The sequence below is a fragment of the Kogia breviceps genome, chromosome 1 (assembly GCF_026419965.1).
Source record: "Kogia breviceps isolate mKogBre1 chromosome 1, mKogBre1 haplotype 1, whole genome shotgun sequence".
In the NCBI taxonomy this organism is placed as follows: Eukaryota; Metazoa; Chordata; class Mammalia; order Artiodactyla; family Physeteridae; genus Kogia; species Kogia breviceps.
Genome location: NC_081310.1, coordinates 22669630 through 22682217, shown reverse-complemented (window position 1 = coordinate 22682217; position 12588 = coordinate 22669630). Strand labels below are relative to the sequence as shown.

The 12588-nt window shown below is 42.2% G+C and overlaps 1 protein-coding gene across 1 annotated transcript; it reads right to left on the bottom strand.

The window, feature by feature from the left end:
* Window positions 1-945: 945 nt before the first annotated feature.
* On the bottom strand, window positions 946-9108 carry H3-3A (H3.3 histone A). Its single transcript, XM_059065919.2, has 4 exons — window positions 8982-9108; window positions 7299-7449; window positions 5974-6127; window positions 946-1392 (listed from the first exon to the last, which is right to left on the bottom strand). Exons 2-4 carry the CDS (start codon window positions 7424-7426, stop codon window positions 1264-1266), a joined length of 411 nt encoding a protein of 136 aa, XP_058921902.1. The 5' UTR covers window positions 7427-7449; window positions 8982-9108; the 3' UTR covers window positions 946-1263.
* Window positions 9109-12588: the final 3480 nt, after the last annotated feature.

Below are 12588 nucleotides of genomic sequence, written 5' to 3'. Positions count from 1 at the left end.
CCTCCAGTATTCTCCATAATGTCTGTATCAGTTTACATTCCCACCAACAGTGCAGGAGGGTTCCCTTTTCTCCACACCCTCCCCAGCATTTGTTTGCAGACAATTTTTTAATGATGGCCATTCTGACTGGTGTGAGATACCTCACTGTAGTTTCGATTTGCATTTCTCTAATAAGAAATGTTGTCTTAAAAGGTTCACCATCCTCATTTCACATTAATCACCCCAATGCTAAATAAAACACAGTGGTAAGAATGAACTATGGGTGTTTGATTTATAAGTTCAAGGTTAACATACAATATCTTAAAATAGCCAGCTTTCTGATGCACTAATTTTTGAGCTGGAGACTATTAAATTTGCAGTTAAATTACCATTAAATATTCAAAGTTTAATAACAGATTATGTTTATAAATGTACTTTCACTGCTTATACAGATTTAACTATTTTCATGTGATTCTGCTGGCCGGCTAGGTTTGGGAATTGGTTAAAAGTACACATATCCATAGTCAAACTCTGGTTTTGGAAAATAGATATACCATCTTCAAATTTTTAAAAATTTGGAGGCAAGCCATTAGCTCCAGTTTCCTTCCCATACAAAGCTTATACTTTCCTCCTCTCTCAACAGTTTCAGATAAAAAGTGACAAAACACTTGATACTAAAATTGTTCTGAATATGGAAATTTTAAGTAAGTTAATTGTACAGGTAAGGTTGATAGTAAAGACCAAAAGCAGGTATAGTTTAATGTATTTTAATAGCAAACTTACAGGAACAGCACAGAAGACAGACAACATTAAAAACATGTACTTGCATATAGGACAACTCAGTTAGAAAAGTATAGTGAATGGATGGAATCTACTGTATGATAAAAATGCTACAAACACCATTTAGTTGCAGTCAATAAGAAATTTACTTGTTTTAAAAAAATCCAAATGCTGGCATTGTCCAGAAAAATTTAACAGGTTTATTTATAATTGTTATAAAGTTGAACTGCTGAAACTTGTTCACTGAAACATTTTGACTTGCATTAATGCTTTATGTCCCCGCATTTATATTAAAAATTCACACACAAATGAAAATGGAAAAACTGCCAATACCTGATTTCTGTCCCCCATTTTTCCACCTGCAATCATATACTTAGGTACCTTTTGACCCCACGGGAAAAAAAAAAAAAAATCTAACGTTCAGAACTACCAATAACAGGAAGAGAAATTTTTTTTTTTTTTTTTTTTTTTAAAGAATGAAATGTTTCCCATCATAGTGGATTCTTAAGCACGTTCTCCACGTATGCGGCGTGCTAGCTGGATGTCTTTTGGCATAATCGTTACACGTTTGGCATGGATAGCACACAGGTTGGTGTCTTCAAAAAGGCCAACCAGATAGGCCTCACTTGCCTCCTACAACAGGAATAAAGAAAAAAATATCAATATTATCAATAGTTAAGTTACATCTGTATCAGTTAAAAAGATGAGGTTTTTGAGCCCTTTAAAAACCTACTTCAGAAGATGTTGACTATTTTACCAAATGCTTACATTTTAAAATCTGTGCAACGAGGCTGAAAGGCAGCTTATGAAAGTGAAAACTCAAGTCTTTATCAAATAATACAAGTCAAATAATTTCACTACTAAAGAAGTTTAATTTTTTTAATGTTATATGTGATTTTTAGTTAACTGAAATGTGTCTTGAGTAAAACAAAAAAATCCAACTTAAATTCTAACATTCATTCTCATCCTCAGAAAGATAAATAGAATCATGTATCTAATCCAAAGTAATATACTCTCCTACCCTGCTGTGTCCTCCTTTTTCTGAATCTTACTCACACTTCATTTTATCTGTTTGACCACTGGTTTCCATCATATGGTCCTCATCTACCTTTCCTTCAACACCTCAGTTTTACCACTAGAGTGCTACTGGGTCCCAGAACACACCAGATTTGTGTCTTACTTACATACATTGACCTATTTTGCTGAGATATGCCCCCATACTCCCCACTAACTGTACCTTTCTCTATGCACCCCTATCTGTAATGGCATTTTTGCTACCTCCCAGCAGCATTAATCCCTCTGGTTTTTCTCATTATACTCTTAAGACTTTTCTGAAGGCATCTTCTTATCCCTACTTTCACTCAAAAACTGGTAGCTACATGAAATCATTCACTAACACTTGGCATGTAAAGAGGAAAAAAGGGGAGCTTCTACTTATAAATAACTCTTAAATTGTTAGTACATCTTACAGCTGTCTGAAAAGCTGAAGACTCCTTTAGTCTAGGTTAAAACATCTGATTACTCATTTTGAAATGAACCTACTGTTCTACCAGTCCAGTCATCAGTCCAACTGTTTTAGTGGATTAGGAACACACTAAATCAAAGACATTACTTGGCTTCTCTATAAGCAAGTTATCTCTCTGTTCGAGATACATTTAGGGGAAAAAAACAGATTTTTGTAATTGCTATGTTTGTCCTAATTAAAAAAATTATTTCCATTTTGGAAACTTTAGGTAATAAAACTAAAAGAGAAATACACAGACTACTTGAGCAACTCAAGCCCCACAATACTATATAACACACAAGATACAGAGATGGGAAGAACCAGATTTGCTTTTTACAAACATTTTGACTTTGCCAATAAAACTTGAGATTCTTCTTTTAAAAGCACTAACACAGCAATAATTAATTCAAATGGTTTAACGTTATTCCATGTTATGAAAAAATTATTTCCCACATTTATATCTTCATTCTTTTTAGCCTAATCTCTCTCTTCTATAAAAATGTTTCACCCAAAGTTTACCATCCCTACATGTCTTTCTGCAGCATTTGTTATCAAGAGCTAAGTCTTATTTCCCTACCCTTTATGGACTACCTAAGATTATTCCATGAAGGAGAAAGCAAACACTCCTCCTGCCCCTGGTTCCCAGGTGCAGGTAACTTTGAACTCCTAATTCCTTGGCAATCACATTGGCCTTGTACACTAGCCATCTTTTAATGCCCTTAAAGTACTTAACAGAGATCTCTAACCCTAACTGAAATTTGCATCTTTTCTTTTTTTTTCTTGGCTGGGATATGTGGCTTACAGGACAGTTCCCTGACCAGGGACTGAATGCGGCTCCTCGGCTGTGAAAGCTCAGGGTCCTAACCGCTGGACCACAAGGGAATTCCCGAAATGTGCATCTTTTCTATGCAATTAGTTCTGTGTATATTACCTATTCCAAAGAATATATTAAAAGCAAAAGTCCTTAATGTTCAGGGATTAATTATTGGGATGCTCTAGAAATGGGTAAAAAATTTAGGAAACACAACATACTATAGGCCTACCTACTCTTACGGGTTCACAACACACATCAGATACTAGGACTGAAGTTCCTCAAGAAAGAAACTAGTTTCATTTTTGTTTCACCCAGCGTATCTCAGGATTATGGAAATCTAGAAGGCTTCTGCAAAACATAGCACTATGAGCTGCTATATGGACAAGCCAACAGGTCCTGCAATTCTGAGACCATTTCAGAGTGGAATAATGATCTACTGGCTCCCCTAGTACTACTCAAATGTGGCATGTGGCAGCTGGGCCTCTCACTGCCATCTTACAACCTGGCTATAGGTTTTATAGAGTTGTGTCTGGTCAGCTCCGGGAGAAGAGTCAATACTCATAGGGAATTTAACCATGACTCATATATTTCTAATTCTATTGCCAATGTCCCAAAGTCTCCTAAACATTAAGGCTATGATGGGAATCAAAGACTGACACATTAATTTATAGCCTAATGAACGTAATTTTGAGATAATAGCAAAATAAAAAAATATCTTTTAACTGGAAGCAAATGTTAATTTACAACATTCTGAGTATATTCAATATCTGACTCTTCCACCACTTCAAACCACCAATGTCCATTTTTAACACGAAACCTTAGTTCTAACTCTCAGATATTAGGGGCAAAGGCTAAATTTCAAGTTAGCTAATTCTTGATTATCTATGGCAAACCTAGACTAAATTCTCTCCCATCCTCACTGGACTACCTCCCCTCCTCATTTAGTTGTATTAGAAAACTTGTAAACTGTGTAATTCTAACGGCAAAAATAGTGACTTTTGGAATTCTATTTCAACTGCTCTCTTCTATTGCCCTATTTCCACTAGCAAATTCTCCATCTCTGTATCTTTAAGAGAACTGATGTATTAAAAAAAGCAACACAGGGCTTTCCTGGTGGCGCAGTGGTTGAGAGTCCACCTGCCGATGCAGGGGACACAGGTTTGTGCCCCAGTCCGGGAAGATCCCACATGCCGCGGAGCGGCTGGGCCCGTGAGCCATGGCCACTGAGCCTGCGCTCTGCAACGGGAGAGGCCACAACAGTGACAGGGCCGCGTACCACAAAAACAAACAAACAAAAACAAAAACAAAATAAACTTCTAACAAAGATTACTCTTCCAATAAAGAGCTACCTAATGCAAGAGTACTACAGGCAGCAGAATTGAACATTTTGCTCAAAACCAATACAACCACACTTACTGACAAATATAAAACACACACCTTAATAACAGCAACGTGGAAGCTTATACGCGAATTTTAAAAAGACAATAGTCTTTTACTCAGACTGTTTAGTAATCAATTTACAAAGCTCTATCATTGACACTTAAGCTCAACAATGTTGGACTTTCAAGTATAGTGTGTTCTTCAAGCATAGCCCTGCTAACTGTAACTACAAAACAAAACTGGCAGCTTTAAATCAATGCTTGAGAATATCAATATTTCTATGTTTAAAATTAGTGGGGAAAATGTGATTAGCAATTGTAGTAATAAACAAAATGGGATCTAAAGATAGTCAATGATTAAAACAGAAAATAAAGGTTTTAAATAACAGCACTGGAAGATTTTAGTAGTTTGAAATTTCAGTAATTTCAATTCATTGAGAATTTAATGGATGCCTACTCCTGGAATTCACCAATGAAATGAAGTTCAGACTAACCATAGAAACAGTTCAACCAATTACACTTCAGGGTAGAATCCACCTATCAAATCTTCCTCACACATAAAGGAAAAGCTTGGCAACAGCAGCCTTGAAAAATCCTCCAATGGAGTGTATGTAGATTCTGGACCCTCCCCCAAAAGAGCTTCTGATTCAGGTCTGTGGAGGTGCCTAGCAATCTGCAATTTTAATCACCTCTAACCCCACGTTCTGAAGGAGGTGGCAGTCTTACCATATTTTGAGTTACAATGATCTAACAAATGCCAAACTCGTTAACATTATAGGTTACTTAAGTGACTGATGTTAATTATACCCACATACCTAATCAAATATCTTACTTGTGGGCATTTCAAGTTTTAATCTTAGCACAAACCATCAGTATTTCAAATACATAATAACCACAGCTAAAACAGTACTTCTCAAAGTTCTGACACACTGGAGCTAAGATTAAATTCACTATGTTTCCCATTTAAGTGGAAATCCATACATAATCCCCTTTAGCAAACTACAAGTCTTCCAATTTCTCTTTACAAGCCTATTATCTTTTTCTCCTTATCGTCAACCTAATCCTAACTACCACTCATGCTTCTTTTACCTCAATGCACAATTCTTTTATGCTGCCTGTTCCCATCCCAGATATTATGTTCTCTCCACTTGCAACTGCCTCTTCAGGCTCAGGAAGCCATTTATTCTAACATTCCTTTTATATCAGTCACTGTTTGAAACTAATTACCAATACAGACCTTTAGCCCCATGACTTCTTGATGTCCTGCAGCAACTGTAAGCCAAACCAGAAGGTTTTTTCCCTTTAAACACTGCAACGTCTAAAATTTTAAAATCCTATGCTGCCTGTATGACCTTGAGCAACTTAACCTTTCTGACATCTTAACAGTGAAATAGATAAGACCTACCCCATTTGCTTGTGATGATTAAATTTAACAAGCATATGCAAAGATTTACAATTGTTCTTGGTACAAAGCAGGAACGGCCAACTCTTAGGGCCTTTCCCACCCGCCATTTTACCTGCAAAGCACCAATAGCTGCACTCTGGAAGCGCAGATCTGTTTTGAAGTCCTGAGCAATTTCCCGCACCAGACGCTGGAAGGGAAGTTTGCGAATCAGAAGTTCAGTGGACTTCTGATAACGCCTAATTTCACGGAGTGCCACGGTACCAGGCCTTTAAAACAAAACACAATAAAGACATGGTTACCAAATACATAAAAAACATAAAAGAGTGGTCATCAGCTTTAAAAAGACGCAGTCACTTTTCAAAAAATAAATCACCCAACTACTCTTCAGCTTCTGTATCAAATTTCACTTATTAATTTATGACCGGAATATTCAAGCCTGTTAAGAGTAACACAACAATACCTTTAAAGCAAAAAGCATGATATTAAAGTAGATTCCTGACGGGGGGCGTTAATCAAAGTCCCCTTTATTTTCTTCCTCTTTAACATATATATCACTAACTTGGGAAAGTACTAGGCCACAAATAAAGAGGTCAAAATTGTTCAGACTCTTCTCAATTTGGCAGCACTCTCCTTCCCACTGGCACCCCAATTTTTCTAAAAGACATACCAGCACAACCCAATGAGTTTCCTTTAAAAAATACACTTATGGCATTTAAGTTTGATTTCCCAGAATACCTTTGAATACTGCACATCCCTCATGAATGATTAAATGTGAATACTCTTTTATGGTATCTTCCATATGGAAGTTTTCTTTCTTTCTTTCTTTCTTTCTAAAACTAACTTTAAGCAAGAAATCCACCTCAATTCTGACTTATTTCTTCCACTTTTATTTTAGGCTAACTGTAAAAGCATTTGCAGAGGGCACCTAAATACAGACAACTTCTGCCCTCTAATGGCAGATGCCCTTAACAACACCGCTCAGGGTAGTTCAAACCTGTGCTAACAGAAGGAAATAAACCAATTCAAGTAAATGAAGGACTTACCTAAAACAAAATGACCCCCAATCTTGATTAAATTACTTTACCAAGAGAAAGAGTATCCTCAAAAATGTATTTAAAAACACTTTACTATTTAAAAAATATACATTACACCTAACAGCTAAATAAAATGTTACCCCATCCCATTAACATTATTAGTGATACACCTCTCCTTTGGGCTATGGGCAAAATCATGGCTTCAAAATTAAACATGTTCCCAATAAAACCTAACACTAAGTTATATATATATATATGTATTAGTAAATATTCAAAAGGAAAAATTATCAGTTTCTCTAAAACAAAAAATATGATTATACATCTTTTTATTAAATTATATAGACAGATACTTCTTCGGGAGATAGGCTTTGTCCCATTTTTTTCCCTCCTCTCGTTTTAATACCTGTAACGATGAGGTTTCTTCACCCCTCCAGTAGAGGGCGCACTCTTGCGAGCGGCTTTTGTAGCCAGTTGCTTCCTCGGTGCTTTACCACCGGTCGATTTGCGGGCAGTCTGCTTTGTACGAGCCATGGTATGGAGACCTCCTTACTTACCTACCAACATCAAAACACAAAAATCACCATATGCAACTACCAAACATACAAGTTTTCCTGCCACTACCACCGCCCCCCCAAATCTGGAAATTATGATCAGTATAAAAAAATGTCTGTAATGTTACATAATTTGAAAGTGTGCAAATTACGTCTACCACCCAAATATGACTTCCTGAAACAAACTGTAGTACTAGAAAATTGTTAGCATTAACACCAATCATCTCTCAAAAATGCCAAATCTGAGCGATAAACGGCAAAACAAAAAGACCCCCAAACAGCCTTCACTTCAGTTTCTTTAATTAAAGTAGAAATTAGAAATGTCTGTAAATATTCGATCCATTATCAAGTCAAAAGAACGTAGCCACAAACCACAGAAAGGTCGAGTCCAATTACAGCAAAAAAGGTTTTGGTCACCCCCCCGCCGCCCCCCCTTTAACGTCTGGCAGTTGATAGACTGCTGTAAATATCTGAAAACATTCCTGCTTTTGCATCTCTACAGTTCTGTTGACAAAAAGGCGTCTCAAAAAACAAGAGAGGAACAACAGCTACCACCAGCGAGCATTCTACAAAGCACCGTCCTGGCGTCCAGTCCTCAGAAGCTTCGCAGTGAAATTTAAAAAAAAGTGCCCCGCACCCAGGCTTTAATTAACGCAGGGGACCGGCCGACCAGTCCACCCCAAGCACCACATAAACTTTTGGTTTCGCCTCCTCCGGCCCCTCGGCACAGGGTCCCTCAGCCTGCCCGCCTCGCTCCCAGCGTCTCGCGCAGGCACAAACTCGGCTCCCAGACCAGAACAAAATGGAAACAATCGCAAAACGTATCCGATTCCCTACCAAAGAGACAAAACACCAAATCGCTCGAAAATAGCCCGATCCCCTGCCACGTGCCGCCCTCCAAAATGCAAAAGTTTTTTTTTGTGCATTTCAAATGCATCAAGTTTCCGCTTCTCTAAAAAAGGAGAAAAAAACGTTTCTCTTTAAAAATTTTTCCTCGTTTTTTGAAATGGGGAAGAGAGAAACGGGGGAAAAAATATGGTCGGTGACCAGAGAAGAGAGACAAGATGGTGAAGCTTAGCAACAACTGTGGGGAGGCAGCAAAAAGCGAGTTACCCCAGGGTGGGAAGCAGCGGCGATTTCCACCCTTTTCCCGCTCGAAAACTGGGGTCCGGGGTCCGGGGTCGGTAGTTAAGAGGCCCGCGCGGGTCGTGGTGAAGGTCTGGGGTCCCGGGAAGGGGCGGCGGGAGGGATTTCACCGAAAAAAGAGGAGCCAGGGGCGCGGGGAGGGAGAGGAGGCTCGGCGACGCGGCGGTTGCTGCTGTTGGGCTGAGGCGGCGAGAGACTGGGGAGCCGCCGGAGCCGCCGCCGCCTGAGGGGTGAGGGAAACTCGCTCCTCACCTCCATTTCTGGGCCAAAAAGTTTGTGGGCCAAGCCGGAGGGACCGTGGGTCCCCTCACCGCACCGCCGGGGCCCGGCCCGGGGTTGACGGCAACCGGGGCTCGGTTCCGGGGAAGCGGGCAGACGGGGAAACTTACCCCCCTTCTCCTTCGGCTGGAGCTCAGCGAGCTAGAGGCGGCGCTGGCGTCGGAGAGCGACAGCGGCGCGGCGGCGGCAGCGAACACAATTGAAAGATGGCTGACACCGAGGCTATCCCCCAACACACGCCGCCCCGCCCCCGCGCCGCGCGCCAACCAATCACACACAATGGAGGGAAGGCTCGGCCCCGCCCCCGCCCCTCGCTCGCGCCCCGCCTCCGCCCCTCCCCCCGCGCGCCCGTTTGCTGGCGCGCGCTCGCCCCTCCCCCGCGCGCCGCCCGCTCCCTCCTCCCGGCCGCCTCGCGCAGTGTGTGTACAAACACAAAAGACACGCCGAAGGGCCGCCGGCTCCGGCCGCGATGGCCGCCCGCCCGTCCCTGTTTTAACTCCGGCTCTCCGGCCCCGCACTCCCACTCTGCTCCGTGCGCACACGTCTTGGAACTCGGGAAGCCCGGGTTTGGGGCGCCGAGGGGGAAGTGAGGGGGGAGGGGCGGGCGGGAGGAGGCGCGGTCGGTGAACGCCCGGCCTGCGGGCGTCTCGGGCCGCGGCGGGGAGGGCGAGGGAGGGGGCGCCCCGCTCCGGCGCGGGCCCAGGCGCGCGTCCCCGAGGCGCCCGGGCGGGCGGCGTGGGGGCGGGGAGGAGGGCACCGCCGGCCGGGTCGGTGCACCTCAGTTGAGAACACTACCCAACAGGAAGCTTGCAAATAGCAGCCTAGCGTCCCGCGTCCACTTTCGGATGGGGCTGCTCTAGCCGCTGGCAGGGCTGCCGGAGGGCAGTCTTCACGCTCTCTCCGGGCCAGGTGCGGCGGGCCCTCCCGTAGACAACTTTAGTCACTCAACACACCGGCCCGGGCCGTGGCGGGCCCCGCGGTGCAGGCTGTAGGCGGTCTGCAAGGGCTCTGCCACCTAGGACGCCTGGCCCCGCGCAGGTGGCATCTCCAGGGCCCAGGGGACGGGGCTCGCCTTCTTCCTGGGCCGGGATGCCTGATGCAAGATGGCTGTATTTTGTAAGCCTCTAAAACAATGTGTGGAATACACAGCTAACTGCACCAGAGCCTGACTACCAGTCCTGGCAGCTTGTCCTACTAGCAAGTTCGGCCTTTTAACCTTTTCAGTATTCGGTAGAATTGCCAAATATTGGATAGTCAAGTGTTGTCAGCAGCTTCGGCATAGTTTAGATGCGGCGGAAAACGGCAGAAATAAGGACAACGTGGTTTGGGGATTATCACATTTATCCATTTTGCAATTCTCGGTAGCATAGGAAACAGACTTCAGGTTCAAGTCATCCACGTTGTCAGCTCATTGGCCTTAGAATATCTGTACCGTCCCTAGATGGTTTTGACAGCACTCGCAACTATGTGTGAAGGTTTTCAGTAGAAGTGTCATGAAGACATCCCATAGGATAGTGAAGGAGATAAATTTCATAGATGGAGGGCATAACTACTATTGGTAGTCTGAAGGTCTTATAAAGCATCTTAGTCATAAACATCATCCTGAAACGGATATATGGAAATCAGATATGAGAGATTATCCTGAAACGGATATATGGAAATCAGATATGAGAGAGGGAGTAGATTTGTCCAAGGACACTTGAGTGATGAACAGACCCAGGAGAAACCAAAAAAAATCCAGGCCTCCTGTTTCATTATTATTTAATGAATGTTAAGTGTCTGTGGTTGCTCTGCAGAATACATGCAATCTGCAAGCCTATCCTAAAAGCACGTATGCAGAAAAGCTTAGGCTGAGCTGACAGCAAAGACTTCGTATAATTCAGGACAAGAAGAGGTTTCTTTGCTTGTTTCTTGTTTTGTTTTGAGGAAACCAAAATATTTGTTGGGTTTTTTTCCAGGAAGGCTGTTACACATCAATTCAATTCATCATATCTTCAAGAAATGTTAAATGACACTGGTAACGTTCTCTTTATATGCTAGATTTTAACATAGCTTCTATTTTTTGTCTTCAAAATATTTCTAAGGACAGGAAAGACTATTTTAGGTGAAATACTTCTGATCTTGGATTTTCTGAACCGACTCAGCTGTCTGTTTGTAAAATAGGAGTGATATTTATTTGTGTGAAGATAGGCTACAAGTTTTTTCTAGTTGTAGGATCAAGTACGTTTAGCACATAGGTAGATGCCTGGTTACCTACCTAGTCGCTTCTGGAAGTTTTCTCACTGAGTGAATATTTATTGGGTGCTTGGCACAGTTCTGGGTGCTGGAAGACAGCAGTGAACAACACAAGCCCTCATGGGGCTTATGATCTCTGGAAGCATTGCTTTGCACAGGGAAGTAGCACTTGGAAGAGGGAAGGAAAGAGGTCCTTTGGAGTCCTAAGAGTGGCAAAAACTGTAGCTAAGGGGAGAAGAGGACTTTAGAGTCAGGTGATGGGGGAAGGAAAGCTGTCAGGGCAAAAAGGGATTCTAAAGGGGTACCAGGGTCAGTCCTGAATTGGCTCTACTTCTAGAACTCTTGGGCTAATAATAGCTTCAAAATTTGGAGTTAAAAAACAATGGAGGGACTTCCCTGGTGGTCCAGTGGTTAAGGCTCCATGCTCTCAATGCAGGGGGCCCAGGTTCCATCCCTGGTCAGGGAACTAGATCCCGCATGCTACAACTAAAGATCCCACATGCTGCAACTAAGACTCGGGGAGCTAGATCCCGCATGCTGCAACTGAAGATCCCGCATGCTGCAACTAAGACCCAATGCAGCCAAATGAATTTAAAAAAAAAAAAAAAAAAAAAAAAAAAAAAAACCGGAGAGGAGGGGAGCAAAAGCTTTTAAGTTAAAACATTTTCCCTAGAGTAGAAAGCTTATGGTCACTAATTCAGATTTGTTTATCAGTAAAAGGTTAAACAGTAGAATGGAAAGGACTTTAAAAACACCACTATTGATATCTGCTTAGCTCGTGAGTCAGTCCAATGCAAAGATTACTGCCTCAAGGAGCTGTTGCTTCTGGCCACTCAGTTGCTGTACCCATGCACACTTTATCACATCACCCTTCCTGTTTATCACATTGATTTAAATCTGTCATATTTGTTTACGTGCTTGTTATCTGTCTCTTCCCCAGAGAATGTCAATGCTAGGACAGCAGTGGTCTTATCTCTTTCTTTCCACTGCACTAGCACTGCCACCTCTACTCCACTCCACCCCCAATGTGGGGCTGTCCCCATTTCTTGAATATTAGGTGATCTCATCCAGTCCCATGGAATTGCCAGACATACACAAAAGGAGAGTAGTATAATGAACCTCTAGGTACCCATCAGCTAGCTTCAAAAATGATCTACTCATGACCAATCTTGTGTTTCATCTACACCTGTACTCATTCTTCCCACCTCCCCCCACTCAAATGATTTTGAAGCAAATTGCAGGCTTTGCATCATTTTACCTGTAGATATTTCAGTATGTATTGTAGGAGCCAGATTAATGATTCATATGCCCATTAAATCTCTTATCATCTATGATTCTGTTTGCCCTTTGTTGAAAACTATGTCCTGAGACTTTGGATCCCAGTCCTTCTTCCATAACTGTCCCTCCTTCAGTGTTGCCCAGTAAATGGCATTATGATTTACTTAACTGCTCAAACCAAAATATGTAGGCATCCTACTGAAG

Bases quoted from the DNA above. Each gene is read 5' to 3' on its own strand.
- H3-3A (XM_059065919.2), bottom strand. From the start codon at position 7,426: ATGGCTCGTACAAAGCAGACTGCCCGCAAATCGACCGGTGGTAAAGCA. The intron at 6,128-7,298 runs GTATTAAAACGA...TTTGTTTTAAAG, and splicing joins AAGAAACCTCATCGTTACAG to GCCTGGTACCGTGGCACTCC. The intron at 1,393-5,973 runs GTAAAATGGCGG...TTCCTGTTGTAG, and splicing joins CAGCTATTGGTGCTTTGCAG to GAGGCAAGTGAGGCCTATCT.